The sequence below is a fragment of the Molossus molossus genome, unplaced genomic scaffold (assembly GCF_014108415.1).
Source record: "Molossus molossus isolate mMolMol1 unplaced genomic scaffold, mMolMol1.p scaffold_m16_p_14, whole genome shotgun sequence".
NCBI lineage: Eukaryota > Metazoa > Chordata > Mammalia > Chiroptera > Molossidae > Molossus > Molossus molossus.
The window spans coordinates 17,065,820-17,088,847 of NW_023425349.1; the positions used below are offsets into that span (position 1 = coordinate 17,065,820).

General features: G+C 52.4%; 1 protein-coding gene across 1 annotated transcript in view; it reads right to left on the reverse strand.

Annotated features, from left to right (window-relative positions):
- Positions 1-23,028, reverse strand: part of PAPPA (pappalysin 1) — a 233,634-nt gene that overhangs the window by 2,291 nt on the left and 208,315 nt on the right. Inside the window, exons 20-21 of the mRNA XM_036261471.1 lie at positions 17,819-17,890; positions 12,850-12,948 (exon numbers count right to left, since the gene is read on the reverse strand). Of these exons, the coding sequence (XP_036117364.1) occupies positions 12,850-12,948; positions 17,819-17,890 (171 nt within the window). The remainder of the gene's footprint in view (positions 1-12,849; positions 12,949-17,818; positions 17,891-23,028) is intronic.

Genomic DNA, 23,028 nt, shown 5'->3' on the forward strand with positions numbered 1-23,028 from the left:
CACCCAAAGCGGCGAGTGACAAGTCTTGTATTCCACGTAGGACAAGCCACTTCTGCCTAACCCTCGCTTCCCAGCCACGGGACGGACATGAGGCTGACCCTGCACTGTGAACCCTGGGGCTGGATGAAATCAGGGTGAAGGACTGTAATGTACGGCCCCTGAGTTGGTTCACAGACGTGTACAGTGGACTATCTGCTAGGACTGTAGGGGATCAAGTGAAATAAAGGATGTGACCACGTCTTCTAAGACAACACAGGTCTCTGCGCAGACGGGCCATTGCGATTTCGGGAGGCAGTGATGAAAACCACAAAGGCTCGTCTCAGAAGCTCTGGACCTGAGACCCCAGCGGGGACATCTCACATAGACATTCGGCATAAAGTTGGGTTGAAGGACCTGGGGAATAGATTTTAGCGTAAGTAGAGGTGAGAGAGGCATGCAACGTGATTGGCCATGTATTACAAAAGCTGGGAAAAATAAGGGATAATGATTTGCACATTTTTTAAAAGAAAAAGTGAGAAGCCCGAGTTTCAGTTCCCACTCTGTCCCTACACAGGCTCTGTGACCTTGGCGTGACCTTGGGCTGCCTGCCTTTCAGAAACAGACAGAGCCCAGCCCAGCGAGCGTCTTCCCCACGCAGCCGGCGAGCTGTCTTTCCAAGGAGCACAGCGCTGTCCCTGCCGGAGCCCAGGCTGGGCCGACGCAAGCCAAGTGGATTTCACTTCATTGCATCATGACATTTGCATATCACGTTCCCCAGAGGGTCCCCATCTGCGCAGATGGATTCAATGACCTCATTCGCCTCCTGCCTGGGCAGGGTCTCCGAGTGCTCACAGAGCCTCGGAGCGCGTCTTTGCCTCTCTAGCTTGTGGAATCAGTCTCTCTCTGTACCTAACTCTTCCTTCTGCCCCTTTGCCCGCCCGCCCGCCCTCCCCACCTCTCTCCCCATCCTGCAATTACACAATCATTTAAAATGTAGGCATGGACAGGAAGACTGAAGTACCAGCCCCAGCAACCCTGTCACCTGACTGGGGCGTGACCTGGAGCATGTGACCGCCTCTCTGGCCTTGGTTAACTCATTCATTAGGTGGGAACAGTGAACGCGTGCGTGTCCCTGAGGTTGGGATGAGGGATGAGTGGAAGTGAGGGACGAAAAACACCTGGTGCACAGTGGTCGGAGTGTGCTCAGAGCTCACCCACAGACACACGCATCTGTTTCCTCTCTCACTCGCCGGGCAGGGACCTGTCAGTCCCGTCCATTCTTCTTTCTCACGACCCGGTCCACAGAGCCCTCTCCTTCTCTGACTCGCTTGCTGTGCTCCTGGCCGGTGTCTGTTCAACCGAGACGCACGGCGCTGGGTGCCGGCAAGCCTCTCTCTGCTGGCCCTGCCAAGCAATGCCTGTCCTCCGGCTTCCTTCCCAGCCTCCGTGCCTCGGTGGAGGCGGTGCCTTTCGATCTAGAATGTTCTCCCACACACTCTTCTCCTCCCGGAGAAGCACAGAGTGTTAGAATTGGAAAAGACATAGGAAAAACCCTCCAGGCCACGTGGGGCAGCTGAGGGTGAAGGCACGTCCGAATCTAGCCCCTGACAAGGGCAGAGGGCAGGCGTGGGAGCCAAGAGGCCCGAGATGGCATCCTCGCTGGCCTCATACTTGCTGAACACTTTGGGGAAAAGCCCTTCCGTGCCAGAACCCTGAGTTTCTACATCTATAAGAGTGTGATTTTTAAAAATGCTATATTTCGCCCAGCTGGTGTGGCTCAGTAGTTGAGCATCAACCCACGCACCAAGAGGTCACCGGTTCGATTCCCGGTCAGGACACATGCCCAGGTTGTGGGCCCGATCCCCAGTGGGGGGCATGCAGGAGGCGGCCAATCGATGTTCTCTCTCATCCATGTTTCTATTTCTCTCTCCCTCTCCCATCCTCTCTAAAATCAATAAAGAAAAATAAAAAATAAAATGAAAATATAAAATAAAAAATTTTTTTAAATGCCCCATTTGATCCAGTTGTCAGGATCAAACAAGAATAAATATGCGAGAGCCCCAGCACGCGGCCTAACACTCAGGAGATGCTTAATGCTAAATACAGGTGTGCTGAATCAAATTCCCACCAGCTCAGATTTCACCCTCTGTGACACCTTTCCTGTCTATTGTCCCCTTCCCCCCACCCCCCGGCTTGGGCCGCCTCTCTGTCCTCAACTGCCCCGTCCCTGTGTCTGTCCTCCTCCCCTGCCCTTGCCCACGTCCTAACATCGGAATGATCCAGTTACCGCTCATGTCTCCTGCACGGTTCTCTCTGTACCTCTTTCCCACTGGGCTCCCCGGCCCATTAGGGACAGTTCCACATCTGATTTCTCGCTCATGCTTCCGGCTGCACCTCACACAGGCAAAAATTCAGCAGATTCCATCTCTTAAAGAAGCTGCAAAGTCCTTACCACAAGTTCAAGGTCTTGCAGGATCTTCTTTGACCTCACCTGCTCCCTTCTTCCCCTCGCTCTCTGGGGCTTGGTATTGACTGGCTGGTCCCTCGAGGGCCCCGAGGGCTCTCCTGCTTCGAGGCCATCGGCCGCCAGTGTCCCTCCGCCCTGCTCTCTTCTCGGGCCAGCTCCTCTCCCTCTTCACGTCTGATCTCCAGCCCACCTCCTTCCTCTCGGGCCTGAGCAACGACACCATCCCCGTGGTCCCCTCTCGGCCCAGCGATGCCCCTTGTACTAAAGCACTGAGCCTTGAATGCAGCTCAGTCCAGGCAGGGACCATGTCTGCTATGGAACCGAGTCTTTTTTTGGTTATATCCTCACTCAAGGACATTTTTTCCATTTGTCTTCAGATGGCGTGTGAAGGGGAAAGAGAGAAACAGCGATGTGAGAGACACATCGATTGGTTGCCTCCCGCATGACCCGATCAGGGCCAGGACAGAACCGCAACGAGGTGCGTGCTCTCGACTAGAATCGAACCCGCGGCTCTTGGGTCCATGGGCCGATGCTCTAGCTGCTGAACCAAACCGGCCATGGCTAAACTGAGCCTTTATATGCCAAGCTCAGGTGCTCAGGGCACCCGTGGATGGAGGGACAGATGAATTCACGGATTTCCAGGCAGAGCACAAGTCAGGGAGCCTCGGTCCTCGCACCTGCTGGCTGACTTGGTACGTGTTCCTTCCCTTCTCTGAGCTTCCCTATCTGTCCATGAGGACGGGATTCTCAGGGTCTGTGCCTTCCCGTCTGTCTGAAAGTCCTTCTCAGTCTGGGAACGGCAGAAAGCACCCCCTGGCCACAGGGACCGAGACATGTATATTCTGTACACACCCTGCTCACACGCTCCCTTCCCACCACCCTGGCCCCTCCAGCGTCTCCACAGGCACAGTGACCACGGCGCCACCTCCAGTGTGCTTGTCAGGCCAGTCTGGCCTCCGTGCCCTGTGGGTGGGTGAGCATCTCTGTCCTCCCTGGTCAGCCCAGGCCGCCTCAGCATTTTCCCAAAGAAATGTGTCTGGCGCCGAAGGGAAGGAACCCTAGGAGAGCGCAGCCACGCCTCGAAGGTTAGCTCTCCGGAGCCAGAGCCGCAGACCAGGCAGCCGCCTGTCTCCACCACGTGCTGCAAAATGCAGCTGCATTTCCCGAGCGCTCGCAAGGAGTTGGGAGCAGACCAGCTGGCTTCGGGGTGGCTCCACTCGGGCTCTGCGTGACTTCGGCAAGTCCTTGGCACCCTCCTGGACGTCAGCTCCCCATCTGTAAGATGAGGGTCTTTGGAAAGCCCTCACGGGATTCTGGGAAGGAGTCAATGACTTAATGTTGGCTCCAAAGCAGCTCACAGCATGGCCTGTGCAGAGGGTTCGCTCAGATTCCCGTCCCCTTCTGTTGCCCTGCCTCTCGCCTCTGGGGAGCTGCCTGGAGGTCCCCTCTCTTCACAAGTGCCCTCCTGATCAAGGGCCTGCAACTGGGAGGAGAGTGGACATGGCCGGCCCCAGCCACTCTCCCGTGCTCCTGGTCTCACCTGGGAGACACTGGGGAAGCCTGTTCGTACAGGTTCACGGCAGCGAACACCACTTCACACACACATGCGCGCGTGCACACACACATGCACATGCCAGCATTTCCTGAGGGCCTTCCACGTGTACATGACTTCCACACACTAGCGTGATGACTCCGCGCTGCCCCCTGAGGCTGCCGTTACTAGCTACCCATCTTGCAGATGAGAAAATAGAGGCTTCAGAGTGTTTGGAGCAAAACACACCTGCCCTGGGCTTCACTACCAGTCAAGAAGAAGACGATGCAGGGTTCTGAACCCTACTCCAAACATCGAGTTTCAGCGAGTGAGCATAAGGACGACGCACCTTCTTCCCCACCTGGCCAGGCGGCTGCTGCCTTGTCTAACAGCTAAGCACCTTCTCTCCCGTGCCACGTGCCTGGCCCGCGTCAATGCAAGTGCGTCCTCTCCTTCACCCCTCCCAGCAACCATGACGCCGCTCTTCTTACTGTCCCTGTTGTACATCTTGGAGGTGAGTCACTGGGCTGGCAGGTAGCCTGGGGTCTGCACCCCTGTTTGTAACTGTTCCTCCCTACTGTCCCCCAGATGGCAGGCAGAGTGGGAGTCCAGGCCCTTTTCACAGAGAAAGACGCTGGGACATCCTGATTGAGTCACATCCTGATAAAGCTGCCTCTCAGCGGAATTCCCAGGTTCCCTGCCTCCCCCACAGCTCCCACCTTCTCCCCCAGACGGCCTCCCAGGGAAGCCTGCCCCCCACAGCACAAGCGCCTGCGGTGGCCAGTTTACATCTGGGACAGCCAGCACCATGAGGCTAGGCCGCCCCATAAATGGCTTGGCCACCCACTCGGGGATTCTGTCAACAAGCCCAGGTCAAGGACTAAAGGCCAAGATTCTCTCCTTCTTCCCTCTGGGCTGAAGGTGTGGCTCAGGCACAGGGGTTTCTTCCTTTGGGTGAGTTGCCCGGCCTGACACCTCCATCCCTGTGTGTGAGCTCAGGAATGCAGCCCAAGCAAATGCACCGCCAGGCCCTGGCTGCGGGTCTCATCTGAGGCTGCGAGACAGGCAGGGGCAGATCCTGACTCAGGGAGGCCACAAGCAGAGAGCGAGCCATCGGGGGAGCAAGAGGCACCGTGCTGGAGGTCAGGACGCCCTGTCTGTCCACCGCCCACTGTGGAACCTTGGGCGGATCGCTTGGCCACGCCGAGTCTCAGGGCATTCAGAGTGTTGATGGAAAGGTTTAATGAGACCAACTAGATAGACTATGGTGTGATGTTGAGTACGAGGCAAGCTCCTTGGGCTAGGGTGGACTCATGCCTGGCGGAGGACACAGAATCGTCAGTGAATACAGAGGTTTGTTTACATGTGAATAAGTGAGGGTAAATGGGGGGGGGGGGGGATGCTGGGAAAGTAGAGAGAAGCACCGGCCTGGACCAGAAGGACGCTTGGACTCGGTTTCTCACAGTCTCATGGACTTGGTGTATGTTATCAGACGAGTGACTTCCCTCAAAGGCTTCCGTTTCTCCGTCTGCAAGTGGAGGCAATGATACCGCACAGAAGGGTTTTGGACCACGTATGACATTCTAGTTAGACACTGAGCACAGTGCACGGCATAGAACACGTGCTCAATGGATGACGGTGGCAATGGTGATGACCTTGGTATTCGTGGGGGTACTGATGCTGTGGGGACAGTGGCGGTAATGCTGGTATTGCGAGTAGTTGTGATGACGCTAACTTCTCAGGGTGGGATTGTGTAATTTATCCACGGAAAAGCCACCCCCCAGATGAGGACATCATAACCTCCGGAAGCCGGTGCTCTTTAGAGAAGTAGGAATTAGGCTCCTCCGCTTGGGCATTTGCCATTATCTTTACCAACCTTCCAAGTTAGAAACTTGTCACCTCTTCCAGGAAGCCTTCTGGGACCTTCCAGGCCGGTTCAGTGCTTAAAATCATTGAATTACCCACAGTGCTCTCTGGGTAGAATTCAAATTCCCAGGCTTGGCTTATAAAGGTCTTCCGGACCCCTGTAGGCTGGCCTCCTGCCGCCCCTCCTGCACGGTGCTCCAGCCTCACTCAGGGACACATTTCCTCAGCCCTCTCCCTCGCTGGGTCTGCGCACAGACTGTGCCCTCTGCCGGGAACACCCTGCTCTCTCCCCACCACGTCCAGGGACCGTCCTGCTGCTCTGGGCCGGGAGAGACCTACCGCCCCCGCCGTGCCTCCCCCAGTGCCGCACGCCCCAGAAGCTCGCTGACGCTCCTGGCGGGCAGCGTCTCCATGAGCACACACCGGTCTGCCGATCCTGCCCACCAGGCCACCAGGCGTGATCTGAGCACGGCCCACGCCAGGCTGCCTGCTCACGGCCCAGCACACCACATCCCACAGCATCAGAGCCTGGGACTCGACAGGATGCCACTAGATGCCTGTTCTGGCCCTCAAGTCATGTTCATTCTTGCAGCAAGAAGGGGGGCTCCGGAGAGCAAGTACAGACGTCGTGGAGCATGTGCCAAAGGGGTAAGTGTTGCGGAAGGAAACGGAAGCGGAAGCCGAGGCCAGCGGGCGTGCCAGGCGTGGTGCAAGGTGGGTGGTCAGCGTGGGCTCGTGGACAGCATGTTGCGGGGCAAAGACCTGGAGGAGGGGAGGGAGTGAGTGGTGCGGAGGAATGGAGAAGGTCCTCGGGCAAAGAAACGGCCAGCGACAACAGCTGTCAGGTAGGAGAAGGCCTGGCCTGGAAGGGTCCGGTGGGCTGGGGTCAAGGGAAGGGGGCACGATGGGGGATGAGGTCAGAGACACTGGGGGCGGGCAGTGTATGTAGGGCCTCGTGGGCACTGGGAGAACTGGGAAGACACTGCAGGGCTCAGCACACAGGTGACGTCCTCTGCCTTGTCCTCAAAGGGTCGTCCTGGCTGCTAAGTCAAGAGGAAGAAGCCACTGAGGTGCACCCCGACTCTGACACCAGCATCCAGCCCCTTGTGTCGGCCACTGCGAAGGAGGCTGCTCTCCATCGGACGGTACCGATGACCTTCCCTCTCTTACGGACCACGGCTACTCTGGGTGCAACGTTTTGTTCTCACGTAGATTTAGCCAGTACATAGGGCGGCTCTGTACTCAATGCCCTCAGCGTGCCATCCTGGGCGAAGACATGTTTCTAGGGTGGACAACTTCTCACAACTTCTCACTCTCTGGTAACCTTCCAGTTCGCGCTCAATGACCCCCTCACACAGGAGGCCATGCGGAGAGTCCTGATAAGAATGGAATCCAAATATCAAGAAATAAAAAGTGAAGGAGAAGCTGGCCTGGCCAAGGTCACAGAGCTACGTCGCAGAGCTGGGACTGCACCTCCTTCCCAGATGTCGGTCAGATCCTTCTGCGGCTGCCTGACACAGGACCGACCGCTGCTCCAGGAAGCCTGGGGACGCTGAACGTGCCACAGCGATGTCCCCTCCCCCGCTGCACCCCACACAGGCTTACTTAGAATGACTCCAATGACAAAGGACTACTTTTTGTTGTTGTTATTATGGGGGGGGGGCAGTGAAGCCACCATTCTATAAACCTGCTCTGCATTGGAGACTCCTCAAGGTCCCAACAGGAAATGATGAACGGACAAGCTGAGAGGCTGAGCTGAGCCCTGCCCCTTCCTGTCTGCCATGAGCTGCAGACAGGTGTCTGGGTACGAAACTGGTCACCCCTGTCAGACGGAGTTTCCTGCACTGCCCTGCCCTTGTCTGTCAGCTGGGCCCAGGCCACGCAAGGCAGATGTGGAAACAGCTGGAGAGATAAACAACGGAGGAAGGACGGAGGGAGCAGACAGACACCCTTCTGGGCCAAGGGGCTGGGACCCAGCCCTGGGGACTGGGAAGAGGTGTGGGTGGAGAGTTGGCAGGAGGGACTGTGGGAGAAGGTGCTGCTGCCCAAGCCTGGGTCTGGCGCTCATGCCAAGGACTGCAGTCCAGGGGGACGGGGAAGCCAGAAGCCCCCCACGGGGAGGTGCATGTCCACAGGGCTTAGAGGCAGGGCTGTGCGGTTCCGTCACGGGGTCTGCATCTCGGCTCCCTGGCTGTGGACCTGACCCTTCTCGGGCGCAGGTGCACCATCTGTGAAGGAGGCTACACGGGCAACACCTCCGACAGGGCTCCAGGGCTGAGCAAGGACCCTGTAAAAGCCACCGGCACCCTGCTGGGCAAACAGCAAGCCCTTGACAGAGCAGCTAGGGAGGTTTGGAGTCAGGAGAGGCTCAACCCTAACACGCTCGGTCACCCCTACGATGACGCCACCTCTCCGAGCCGCCGGTGTCTAACTGGCTGGATGGTTCTAGAGCCCACGTAGGAAGCTGTGTACCGCGACCCACCCACGGCCACGCGTGCACTCAGCAACTGGAACTGCCGGCCTGAGGGGGTTCAAGAAGCACACCTGCCCTCTCCACGAGTTTGCGTGCACGTCCGGCGCTCGCGGTCCGGGAGTGTCCTGGGACATGCATCCGGGGCAAGGGGACAGGTGGGACCAGAAGGTAAGGCCGCGGGGGTAGGAGGAAGGAATCTGGCCCCTCGCCTGCTCTCAGAGGCTGCCTGCTGTGGACACCGGCACAGGGCATCTTCCCACTCGGGAAACTCCTGTCTGGGCATCAGGGAGACTGGCAGGGCCGGGAGCCTCCGTTACTCCCACCCCGTCTTTTCGGCGGGCAAAAGCTGCTTTCCTTTTGCCGAGGGGAGGGGTCCCACACCCAAGGGTCCTAGGCTGTCTGGGCTGACAGTGGGCTGTCTCCAGCCGGAACCACAAGGTCATGGCCGGGCGCTCTGAGGACAGAGCCTGTCGCCACCTGCTCTCCTCTTTGGAGCCTCAGCCAAGCAGGAGGAAAAGCTGTGAGTCAGAGGACTGGGTTTGCATGGGGCCTCAGTGCCCGGGGCCCGGACCCCAGCCAGTCCCGCAGACACGCTGAGCCAGAACGGGCTCACCTGGGCGAGGGGCACAGAGCCACCTGGAGGCTGAGACGCGGGTTCGAGGTCACGGAGGACACGCGTCAGGCATCCGGCATGTGCACTCAAGGGCACTCTATATTCTTTGGTATGTCCCCACCTAGTCTCTCTACAAGCCAGTTTGCTGCAGGAGTAGTGGGTGTTTGCAAGAGAAAGTAGAAAGGTTTTAAGAAGTCGGGGTTTATACAGAAGTCAAACTGTGAGAGGAAGAATGACTGGAATTGGAGACACCTTTCTTCTCCAGAACAAAGACTTCCAGAAAGCGCTCATGTGAAGAAAACCCCAAACCCTGCTTAGCAGCTGATCACTGAGGCCAAGACCCCCGTCCACCCGTCACACATAGTTCTGACGGCTGTGTCCACTCGGCCCACCACTGTTCACCTCCCCGGGAGGGCTGCTCGCGGTCCATGTCTCGGTACAAACGTCACTTCCTCAGGGAAGGTTGCTGACGGTCACATGCTCTCCACAGGGCCCCACACTGACCCTTCACGGCCTCTCCACAAGGGGAATTCAGTGCATGGTTGGAACCTCGCTGCCTAATGTCCGGTGGCTCCACAGGCCGAGGTTCCCTGGGAGGCACCATGCCTGCCATGCGCACACGGCTGGGCCAGGGCTGGACTCCTGCACATGCTCGGGGAACATGCATCTCACTGCAGAGAAAGCTGGCCACCTGCACTCCACAGCCTCGGCCAGCAGGAAGGAAAGTTTATTTTTTATTTTTTAAAAAAATTTTTGTTTCTTTTTTAAAATTGATTTTAGAGAGAGAGGAAGCAAAAGGGAGAGAGAGAGAAACATCAAGGAAAGAGAACATCGATTGGCCGCCTCCTGCATGCCCCCACTGGGGATCGGGCCCACAACCTGGGCATGTGCCCTGACCGGGAATCGAACCAGCGACCTCTTGGTGCATGGGTCGACACTCAGCCACTGAGCCACACCGGCCGGATAGGAAGAACAGTTTAAAGTGGAACAGGGGAGCCCTGGCCGGTTTGGCTCAGCAGTTGAAGCACTGGCCCGCAGACCAAAGAGTCTTGGGTTCGATTCCAGCCAAGGGCACGTACCTCATTTGGGGTTCGGTTCCCAGCCCTGGTCGGGGTCACGCAGGAGGCAACCAATGGACGTGTCTCTCATGTCGATGTTCCTCGCTTTCTCTCTGTCTCCTTCCCTCACACTCTATCTGAAGATAAATGGAAAAATATCCTTGGGCGAGGATTTGAAAAACAAACAAACAAGTGGAAGAGGGGAATCTTTAACACACAAAGAGCCCCGATCACGTTTATAATGTGGGTGGAAAAGAGAAAAGGCGGACTCTGGGTCCTGGAGCCTGTAATTGCTGCAACGGAACCCAGCTCGGAAACACTGTCCAGTGCCGTTTGGGGTACGTGTGTGTACACACATTCATTCAAGTGACTCTGACACTTTAGAATCTGCATCTGAGCCTCAATCTCATGACCTCATGTCCCCGCCAAACACTCTCTAGAAACAACAATCGATTTAAGGACGTTTCCCATTAAAAATAAATTTGGGTGTTTTTTTTTTTTTAATGTTTTAGCAGGTGAGTTATATATAGTTGATAGGAAATTCTTTTTTTTTTTATTTTATTTTATTTTATTTTTTTTATCCTCATCCGAGGACATTTTTCCATTTTTGTACAGATAGAGTGGGAGGGAGAGAGGGAGAGAGAGAGAGGGAAACATCGATGTGAAAGGGACACATCGAGTGGCTGCCACCCGCATGACCAACCAGGGCCGGGGACAAACTGCTACCGAGGTACGTGCCCTTAGCGGGAACCGAACCCGGGTCTCTCCGGACCGCAGGCGGACGCTCTAACCGCTGAGCCAAACCGGCCAGGGCGATAGGAAATTCTTTTAACTGGAGCTCTTTTCACTGACGGATGGTGTTAGATAGACAACATGTCGCAACTGTACACAAAGTTCATTATCTGTCCACTTCCAAAACGGGCTGACTCCACTGGAGCAAGTAGACATCACTGTACACGGTATTCATTTGGCAACAGATATCAAGAGCTTTCAAAATGCTCACACCTTTTGTCCCAGCCATTTCAAGTCTAAGATTCAATTGCAAAGAAATGATTACAGCTATAAAAATATTTCCGAGTAAAGAGGTTCCTTAGAATCATGACTTGTCATCGTGAGAAACTGACATAACCCAAGAGTCAAAAACAAAAGTCGGAGATAAATGGTTGTGTAAAGGATCATACCTCGAAATAATATAACATACACATGATAACAGAGCACAATAGGCAACTGAGAAGTTCCTACTAATATCTGATCATCACGTGTGTTTCCTCTGCGAAGTAAACAAACAAGACCCAAGAGGAAATGCAGTGAGATATGCATATACGCTAACACCCACAAACTTGTACACAGAGTAAAATACACCAAAAGGAAAGCAGTCATTATTTTCGGGTTGTAAGGTAACCGGTAAATTCTTTGGTTACTTTCTGCTTTGTGAATTTTCCCCAAAGTAGGATATATACTTTTGTCATAATTGGGAAGAATAATAACATTCATTAATAGAAAATGAGTGCTATTTTCTTGTACTTGAATAGAAAGTGTTTTATTAAAAAAAACAAAAAACAACAACAAAAAAAAACAATAAAGGAGGGGGTAGACAGACTGAAAAGGGTTGCTTATTCAGGACCAGCTGATCCCACAGAACCCAGCCTCCTTACTGAGCAACCAAAAGATGCAGTAACACTCCTCCGGTTTGAGTGTGCCCCTTGGGTCCTGCCGTAGTCGTGCTGCATTTTGGGGTCAGAGCATCTTTCTTGAAGAGGATGATTCTCTTATGGACGTTGCCCTAGAAGGCGGTTTGGATAGGAAGCCAGGAGCTCTGCTCTGTGGCTACCTTCACTCTGCCCTCTGGACAGACCATCCCCCCTCTCCTGGCCTCGGGGACCCCTTCACGCCGTGAACAGTGTGACCAGGTCGTCACAGAGGGCTCGTCAGCCAAGACTGACTGTGATTGTTTGCTTTTCCTGTCTTAGGAACACAGTTCCCTTCCCCTTAAAAACGAGCAATGAGATCAAATGATGCCTGAAATCAAGTGATTTTTCAGCTCAGACTGTAGATGAGTACACAAATAGAAACAGTTGCCCATTCGCTCATTCGCCACAAGAAGACATCACAACTCAGGCGGCCCAGGTTGGCTACTACTCTCCCAGCTCTTGGCTGGGGCCCCAAACTCTGGCCCCAGCTCTGGTCAGGAGGAAGGTGGACGTGGCCACCCCTCTGTGAGTGGCCGATTTGCAGGTGAGTGTTTCAGTTTTACTGTTGCATCCTGATACACAAAGGAAGAAAATCACACCAAGACAACACCCTTAATTCCATGGTGTGAACAACAAAAGTATAAAATGCTCAACAGCCATGACTGACCTTGTTGGGAACGCCACCCTCTCTTTCCCCTGCACTTTCGCCATGACCCTAGAAGTGCCTGTTGTCTGCAGGGCCTTCCCTGCCCGTCTCCGGCCCTGACTCCCTTTCCCTGGCCACTCCCCGACTCCTTCCCCTCGGCGCTCAAGATCCAGCCCCAATGCCGATCCTCTGCAGAGCCTCCTCCGACCTCTCGCCGGAGGCCTCCCAGCACTCTGTGCTTCCTTCTAAAAGTACGTCTTACATTTTTATTGTCTGAGCGTTGAGGGTGAGGGGCCACATCTGCCCAAATCATTCATGAGCCTCCAAACCTCCAAGCACATGACATTAGCTCAACTACTGACTAAAAGCAGGAAAAGCACAAGACGAGACAATACAACACAACACAACACAACACACGGTAGGCGAGGGCTGGCACAACCTGGACAATGGGTTGTCCAACAGGTGGGGTGATCCTGGCCCCGTAAGAGGTCTGCAGCAGGACGCCGGGGGAGGGGCACTGCCTACCTTTTTGGTCTTCACCGTGGACGTGCAGCAGTCCCCGCCGTCGTAGTTGCAGAAGGCTCTGTTGTTGATGGCATCACAGTAATTGTCTCCCATGAAGGGCTACAGAGGAGGAGAGAGGCAGGAAGGAAGGTGGCTGGTTAGCGCCCTGGAGTGAGTGGCAGGGGGGCGGGCTGTAATCATTGAGCTGTCCTCATCTTCTCACAAACCTCTGCCTGGCTTCAGATCCCAATGCCCCCTTGGACAAGTCAGCACTTCTACATTTATCAGAGTCTTATCTGACCTGTTTTTCCTAACTCAAGCACGGTCGTCCTGGGAGACACGCTCCCGGGCACTGGGGAACGCATAGCCCCCGCAGACCTCGTACGTCTTCCAGTGCAGGGCACTCATTTGACTTGAAATGGTCAGAACGTCTGAGTTTCCTTGCCCCACATTTTCCTGGTAGTAGGTAAATTAAAAACTCATCTATAATCAAATATATGCAACTATATCAGGAAGCTGAATGTGACTGGCCCAAGAGTTGTCAGGATCAACGTTAGAATTCTCGGGCGCGTGGCCCGCCGGTCTGGGTGGCCGTGGACTGCCTGTCACACAGGAGCACGGGGCACCGACGGCATGTGCGTCACAATGTGTGAGGTGGGCGCTGCTCTCCTCACGTCACAGATGAGGACTCGCTCGGAGCGAGAAAGGGACCCGACCACGGTTTCGTAGGCAGAGGGGTGACTTAAGTCTAAGTTGGCTCGGTATTTTTCTCTCTATCATTCTGGGCTCCATCCGTGTTGTTTTATTTCTTTCCTTAATCTGTTCCTCCAACTCTGTGATGCTCCAATGATGAGGAAAAGATGACGGATCTGAACCCAGAGCCGCCTCAGGGAGAAGTCAGGAGTCTCTGCGACGCCTACCCCGCCCAGCACTGGGACCTCCCCACCCGAGCTCTCAGCTCGCGGTCCTGTGCAGTCTGCCAACATGTCCTAGCTCCTCAAAGACACAGGCAATCTCCAGCTCATCTTTGTCGCCCCGTCACCTCGTTTAATGCTGGGCACAGCTGTGGCTCTCAGAGGCATTTTTGAAATGCTACAGAATTGCACTGCCATAGTGAGAAGGCGGTTGTCAGTGGTCTAGGAAGCCTGGGTTCTAGTCTTCCAAATCTCAGCCAGCTGGGTAGTTATCTGATGGTTTGGGCTATGGGGCTCATTTTCTCTGGGCCTCAGGACTCCCAGTAGTGAAGAGGTAGTGTTAGTGCACTGATTTCTCAGAGTATCCCCTCCTTCCCGTCAAAGGCAGCACTGTGCAGACCTTTAATATACAGAAAGCAGGTGATATGAAACCCCTCTGATTAAAGTTCAGGTGAGGGTCTAATGCTCAGTGACTCACTGATGGGAAAGATGTCATCAGTTGGCTAAGACCATTGCAACCCAGCACAATCTCTATGATTCAAGGGTCTCCCTTTCCTATCCTGACTTCTCCATCCCATCCCGAGCTCACAAGGAGCCCATCCTCTATGGCATTCCTAGCTTTTCATCTCTGCTACAAGTTCACAGAGTCTTTGCGCCCCAAATTCTGATGGCTGGTTCCATGTTCTTACTGCCCTGTTAGTGTCTAAGGAGGACGGATCTCAGCAAAACAAAGCCAAGAACAGGCAAGAGCTTTTCTCTGCTCAGGTGTCTCAGGGGTGTGTGTGTGTGTGTGCGCGCGCGCGTGCACACATGCACTTGGCTGAGAGCACAGGTGTGGTGGTCATGTGACAGCCCTAATAAGCACAGGATTCCATTTATATTAGAATAAAGCAGGAGAGAACAAACAAATGATAAGCCCTTTGCTTTTCTCTGAGCCTTAGGAGATCCACTTGTGGGCTCAGTTCTTTATGTTTTTCCTAATTTCATATATAAGCAGACAAATGTAAGAAACCAAATATCCCTGGGAACAGAATTAAGAAGAGGAAAAAAAGAAAAAAAAAAGTGTTGTTTTTTTTTTAAATTTGGCCTCTGAAACATGTCCAGTCTCGTCATTAACTACTTTCTTCTATGTGCCTTTTCCTGTAGCCATATCCATCCACCCATCCATCTATTCATCCATCCATCCATCCATCCATGAATCCATCATCCATCATCCATCATCCATCCATCCATCCATCCATCCATGAATCATCCATCCATCCATCCATGAATCATCCATCCATCCATCCATCCATCCATGTATCCATCTACCCACCCATCCACCCATCCATCCATCCATGAATCATCCATCCATCCATCCATGAATCCATCATCCATCCATCCATCCATCATCCATCCATCCATCATCCATCATCTATCATCCATTCATCCATCCATCCATCCATCCATCCATCCAGGCATCCATCATGCATCATCCATCCATCCATGTATCCATCCATTCATCCATCCATCCTTTATGCAACCCTGTTTATTGAATGCCTCCTTCTTGTTACACGTGTGCTAAAAAAGAAAGGACATAAAAGTGAGTCAGCATGGACAGTGCTCCTACTCCTCTAGACCTTACACTCTAGTGAGGAACCACACACCTAATTGGCCAATTTCAACTCCGGTGAGAGCTACGGAAGAAAGGTACATGAAGCTGTCTGATAAAGGTGGAAGGAGCTGACCTCACCAGGGAGCTCCGTGAAGGTGTCCCTGAGGGACCGACGTTTCAGCTGAGATTACGAGATGTGTGGGAGCTCACTAGACGGGGTGGAGAAGGGAGGATTTCTAGAGAAAGGGGATGTGAAATGACCTGCTACTTACAGATTTCTCCTGTCTTTGGTATTTCTCACGCTGCTACTTCTAATATTATAAGCAATTCATTCTTTGAGATCTAGGTCAAGCATCACCCCTCTCAAATGCCTTCCCTAACACCCCCCAAATGTTCTGTGCTTCTGCGGTTTCCTGAACCTGTTTGGTTATAGTCTCGGTGTGTATTTTAGAATGCTCTCCTTACTGTTTCCTTTACTATCCTGTGAGCTCCTTATGAACAAGAAAGCATGTCATTCATGTGTACACCCCAGATTTCCCGGCAAAAATGCCTGGCAACTGGAGCAAAAGTTAATCAAATAGATGTTCCTAAAGTGTTCATGTAGTACCTGGATGGATGGTGGAGACATGCATGCGTGGATGAATGGATGTGTGGATAGATGGAGGGCAAGAAGGTTCCACAGATGACTCAGGGAGAGAGAGCACAGTTACTGTTTCCACTTGACTAAGATCATTTTATTCTCAGAACCTAGAGTAGTGGTGGGCACAGAATAGACACCCAGTGAGGCTGGATGAATGAGAGAGTAAGTGACCATTCTGGACACCGCTTGGGGCAGAGGACTGGGGGCTCAGGGTCCCAAACCCTTTCTGGATCTTGGCTACCTCTAGACTCCAGGGTGATGGCCCCTCCCTGGACCCAGCATTTATATTTCTCCTAAGCATACTTTCCAGCCTGGACAAGAGACAAGCTATTAGTGCTATGCCAAGGAAGAAAGGAGATGAGGGCATCTGCAAGGGCGAAGGCGATAAGCATCACTGGCAGGGCTCGGAGCCTGACAGGTGAGGGTCTCCTAGGCCCCAGTGCTGAGTCAAAGGAGGGATCGAATTCTGCTGCCACACTGGTTGCTCAGACTGCTGACTCAGCACCCTGAGTGCCCAGGTAACCCAAGCTTCCTTTGCTCGAAATGCTGGACCGATCCAGAGAGATGGGCGGAAGCAACCGCCACGTCTTGGCCTTGGTTTGGCTGTTCCTGGCTGACTCTTGGGAGAATGGGGTTCTGAAAAGCTCCAGCGTCAAATGCCCGGAGAAGATGCCGCAGGGGGTCCCTAACCAATGTTTAGAAAAAAATCTGTGACCCGAGGACTGTCTTGCGACACTTACAGGTCAGGGGATGGTTCGTGAGCAGGAGGGGACCTTCTGGGGAAGAAAATGCACCCGTCTGGGAGTCAAGAGACCTGGGTTCACGCTTTGGCTCTGTGTCTATTATGCTGGGTTGTCTTGGGCCAGTCCATCCCCTCTCTGGCCCACAACTCCCAGTCTGTCCAACAGATGACTAGGATGCGATCATACTGAGGACCCTTCCAGTTTGAGCATTCTATCAAATTTCAGACCAACCACCATCCAGGTCTCAGTTCCCCCATCTTCACAATAAAACATCAGGTTTAGATCACCCAGAAAAGCATGTCTGGTCCTGACATTCTAAGAATTTCATCAAATACAAAGTTATCTAGAGCACAAAGTCTAGTCTGTTTCAGCAGAGATTGGGCCATGGACCTGGACAGAATTCGGGGCCTCCTTTCCACTGCCAGCTGAGAACCGCAGTATTGTGGGGTGCATGGACATGTCTCTGTTTTATGAGACGCACCCCCTAAACATGGGTGACATCCCCAGTGCCCCGCCCCTCCCCAAGCCTATCACGTGACATGCAGAGACAGAGCTCTGTGATGCTGTGAAGTCAGAGGGCTGAAGGGTCAGAGAGCACCTTCCCCTTGCACTCAGTGGTTAGGTCTAAGGGGTCCATATTCCTTCTGGGGCCGAAGAGCGAGTGAGCGACGAGCACACGGGAGAAGGAGAGCGACCTATAAGATGCTCAACAGTGACGTGGAAATTGGAAAAACCTGCCTCATGTGGTTCTGTGAAGGTTAAGTGTGATAGTTGGTAAAATCCTGGCATATTACAGATGCTGACTCCACATGGCCTCCCTGCCACCCTCACTCACAAGTGAATGTTATGCTGAACACAGGCCGAGGAGGCAGAAAATCCTGGCTCGGAAACCTGATTCTGTTTCCCATTAAACATGTTTTTGAGTGTGTTTGTTGATGTCTCTGTGCCTCAGTTCCTCCAGCTGTGCAATCGGAGTGGTGATTCCTGTCCAGGAAGTCAGTTAAAGGGGTATTTACAGCATTCGGAGGTACAGTACATGGTAGCCATGCTTCACATAACGGTAACAGTAGTAACAGTAGGATCATTTCTAGGGACTCACCTCACAGCCTTTGACACAGTGGATCATCGCAGGGTGAGGGTACCACTTGAGGCCAGCCGTGCAGACGACTCTCTGCAGAGACAGGGAGATGGGTCAGACGGGTTTGGTTCTGGGAGGGAGCCGCCTCTTTGTGGGCACCCCACTCAACCACCCCACCTCTTGGATCCTCCAAGTTCTGGCCTCTCCTTCGCATTTACACGGAGACTTTGCCCAGGTACTTACAGTCACAGGAGCCGTAAGATTAAAATGACTTGTGTGTTTTTTGTGGGCGTACTGGTTCTGTATTTCCCTGGCGGGAATGAGGGCGGACAGGAAGCAGAACTGGGGGACGGAGACGGGGTCAGAAAGGCCCCTCAGAAAATGTGTGGCTGATATTTGACCCATGGACAGAGCTGGGGGTAAGGTGGGAGGAAGGAGGAAGGAGAGAGTGTGTGTGGATGTATGTGTGTGTGTACACGTGTGTGCATGTGAGTACATGTGTGCCTGTGTGTGCATGTACGCATGTGGCTACAGCAGGAAGATGGGAGAACAGTGTGGCGCAGGGAGAATGAGAACACTGAGGACCCCTTTCCCGGGAGAACGCTGGGAACACATTAAACAGGCACATTCTGTGATGCCGCCCTGGACCTCATGAATCCAAATCTCTGAGGTTCAGGGCCTGGGACTGTGCATTTTAAAAGCGACCCCCCAGAGGCTTCAGGTCCACTATGTAGCTTGAACGCTGGAGGATGAATGAACTGACCCAGCCGCCGCCTGCCGCCAAGCCATGGCCGCTCACACTTCCTCGAGGTCCCCCCACTCTCCCGCCGTCCCCTGAGACTTTGTGCGTGCCCCTCGCCTCACTGAACTGCTGCTCCCCTCTTTCCATCTGGACGATCCTTAGTTACCGCTGAAAGCTCTGCTCCAGGGTGCCCTTCCCCACCCTCCGCTGGAGCTTGTAGGGACACGTACACTCATATATATTTATAGGCTTCTTTGATAATAATAATTGTTGTTATGATCATGACAACTAAAATGTACTGAGTGCATTCGTGGTGCGAATTGCTTTGTGCATTATCTTATGTATGTCTTGCCATGCAGTGAGGTGGGCATTCATCTCTGGCCATGCGGACAATAATTTCCCCAAGCTCCAAAGCTGTTAAGTGGAGAAACCAGGATCTGAAGGCTAGCGCATGTTTGGGAAATGATTTAAGGCAGCTCATCATGTATCATCCAACATGATGATCATGTGTAAAGGAAGTGAAAAAAGAAAGCAAAAACTAAGAAGATAAAATAGCATCCTGAATGGGGCTAATGTAATCATCCTAGAAGCTCCAGTCTCTATCCTCCCATAGATGCCTTGCTTTGCATGCCAGATTACAACCATTTCTTTTTTAAAGTAAAAACTAAGATAAAAATGACCTGGAGGCAAATGCTTCCATTTGCAATGAGCAGTCACAGTGTCAGGGGCCAGCCCTGGAAGTCTATCTGATCAGGGCTTGCTCTCCCGGCTGAGGGCCAGTTGATTTATTTTAATCAAGAAACGAACAGTCCACACGGGCTGGAATGTGGAAAAGCCAAGTGACCAGCTCCGTCTGTCCCTGAGGGCAGACCTGCGTGGGACCCAAGCAGTAACGCGGTTCTTGGTGAGCTTGGAACAAAGGATCATGCAGCTCTGAGATCTGGCCGAGACTGGGTTGGGTGCCTTTCTTCCCTGCCCCACGCCATCTCTGGTTTGCCCTTGGGTCTTCCATGCCTAGCATGGTGCCTGGCACATGGAAGAAGCCCAAGAAATATTTATCTTATACATGAATGAATAGATCCATTTCAAGCACAATGTTGGTGTAGAGTACCAGTTCAGTGTAGACTAATTAAAGATTTTAGAAAACAACCTACCTTGAAAATATGCCAACTAGTCTTGAAATGCGAACTCTATGTAGCCCCCGACTGCCTCTATTGACATGTCCACCTTCTCCCAATAGATACACACAAGGTGATATATGGGAAAGACCTTGGGTGCTGAGGTATGACAGGTGTGACTTAAAACTGCTCTGTGTATTTTCACACTGAGACTTGGTGCTCCCATTTGTTCCATGGGTACTGAAAATGTCATAGACTTGCTTTGATGACACACTGAGATAATAACATGGAAATGATTAACCTAGGACTGGTACTTAAGGTTCTTAAGGGCAGAGCCTAGGTTTTAGATATCTCTGTCTCTCCCCAGGAGCAGGCATGGAGCACAGCAAACACATTCGTGTTGACCAGATGAAGGAATGTGCGCACCCCTAGTGTTCCTCCCTTCCTGCTCAGACACTCCCTTGCCGCCCTGCTTCCCAGCCATGGGGCCAGAAGTAGAGAATCACCTGCTTTCCCCCTGGGAAACGTTAAGCAGGCTTCCATCTCTGGGTCTGAGAGTCTGTTCCCAGCCAAACTTCAGGGATGCTGGAGGGGCACTTGGTAATGGTTCAAGTAGTAGAAAGAGCAGGGCTAAGATCCACTGAGGACTGGATGCCCATCCCTCCCCCTGTTTATTTGGGAGCTAATTTAATCCATCTGGAGGAGTGTCTTGGTGTGGTTGTACACGTGTCTGTCAGTTGAGGTTTACCTGACGTGAGTTCAGAAAAAGGACTTTTATACTATCTGCATGAGCCTATTTATCTTTCCAAGGTGTTTGAATTTTCCACTATTTCCCAGGGCTGCCCCACCTGTCCCCCTACAGGGCCCTCTGCATGCGAGAGCTGGGAAAGGAGACAAGCAGCAGGAGATGAAGGAAAGGCTGGGCTGTTTGCATCACAGGTTGAGAGATCCCGATGGGGCCCCTCAGCTGTCAGCCTTGTTCCTCCTGATGCCAGCAGGATCTCTAGTCCCATCAGAGTCCTTTCAGACCAGGTTTTGTAAGGTGGCTTTCATTAGTTGCCTTGGTGCACAGGAAGAATACACTGACTTCCTGGCTGCAGTGACCACCAGCATCAACGCCACCAGCACTACCACCATCGTCAACACAACCAACCCCACCATCATCACCTCTACCCTCACCACCACCATCAACAACACCAACCCCACCATCATCACCTCTACCCTCACCACCACTACTACCATCAACACCACCATCATTACCTCCACCCTCACTACTACCACCACTACTATTATCACCTCCACCAACCCTACTATCATCACCTCCACCCTCACCACTACCACCAACACCAACCCTACCCCCATCACCTCCACCCTCACAACCACCACCCTCACCACCACCAACCCCACCCTCATCACCTCCACCCTCACCACCACCACCAACACCGACCCTACCCTCATCACCTCCACCCTCACCACCACCACCAACACCGACCCTACCCTCATCACCTCCACCCTCACCACCTTCATCAATACCACCACCAGCATTATTACCATCACCTTCACCAGCGTCATCAATAACACCAGGACGACCACTGTCATACCACCACCACCTCCACCACAGCCACTACTATCGTCGTCATCATCACCAATTCCATCATCATTATCCATATCCTTATCAACACAAAATCCTCTATTAAACAAATAGATGGTCCAAGCCCTGTGCTCAGAACTTTCATCTTATGATAATTCTTATCATAACTATGAGATAGGTACTAATTTTGACTGTGGTTTACACAAGAAGAAACTAAAGCACAGAGAAGTTAAACAACCTGCCCAAAACTATACACAGAGGTGATGACAGTCCGAAATTAAACCCACATCTATCTGCTTTCCAGGTCTCTATTTTGAACTCTACACTCTCCTTCAAATTCCCCTGGCCCCCAAAGCTGTAAATGTAGAGTAGTTTACTCTTCCGGCCAATGGAAAGACCAAGGTTCAAAAAGATGGAGAGGCTTTGAGACAAATGTAGGAGGGGGAAGTGACTAAAAGATGAATATTCCAGAAAAGATGGGCCCCAGGCACAGCAAACATACAAGAAAGTATGTCACAGAACTTCCTCATCCCGAGGCTCAGATCTGACACCCTCCTGATACTTCCTAAGATGTGCCGTCTTTTCTCATTGATGTTTTCCTTGGTTTACGGGATCTTCTATGAGTGAATTGTATCGTTTAACTTTTTTGAAAAATTAAAAAATGTATTTTTGCCTTTCGTTGTCAAGGACTGAGCTTCCGGTTTTCTTCTGGGTAAGCTTTTTGAAAGCCTAGGCATTTTCCACCCTGTATCCCTTGTATGTGAAAAATAGCTGCCATTTCAATGGAGGTGCACAGTCAATGTTTTTGAATGAGTGAATGAACAAATGAGCCGATGAATGACTGTATGATCGTGTCCACGAGCGAATGAGGAATCTCTGGACTCTGGACACAGCTCTCTATCTGTGGGCTCCCCCTCCAGGGCACCTGCTATCCCCTTCTATGCATCGATATTCCCTCTGAACTATCCCACCTCAGACCTTCAGACACTTGGCAGGCTTTTCCATGGTGCTGCATTCTCTCCAAGGAGTGAATTCTGCATCCTTTGTTTGCAAGTGTTGCCTGTGTTTATGATGTATAACATGTAAGGTGCTTGCCTTGCAGGATGGATTCAGGAGAATTAGCCTTGGGTTCAAATTCTGATTCACCCACATTAGTTGTGTGAATCGGGCAATGACAACTTCTCAGAAAGAACTTCAGCTTCTTCATCTATTAAACGGTGACGATATTTATGTGAGCAGAGTGTGATGGAGACAAATGAGGTCGCACACACGAGACTGCCTAACAAGCAGCGCCCAGACGTCGTAGACATTCAATAAATGGTGGTTCCTTTTCTCTTTCCTAATCCATTCCCTCTTCCCCTTTCCCCCTCGTTTCCTCTTTCCTCCTTCCACCCCTTTTTAGAAGCTATTATGAAATCCAAGGTCCCACCTACCTAGAGGAATTCTAAGCCTCTGAGGTTGTGAGCAGCACTTTCTATGGGGAAACTCTCTCAGCACCTCGGAGCAAAAGGAAGTGCAGGGCAGACAGGGGGTGCTCCCGAGGTGCTGGCGGGAGAGCCCGAACCCTGAATTTCGATGCTCGGGGCCAGAAAGAGTCTACCTCATTCGATGGTTGCACGCCAACAGCTTCCAGGCTACACACCTACAGACATGTTTGGTTTGGCAATGAGGTCCTTCACAGAAGTCAGAATTATTAAAAAATGAGAGATTTCGTATTTTAAAGACTCCAGATTTCTTGAACTCAAGGAAAAAAAAAAAGGAAAATCTGGCCACCCTAAAC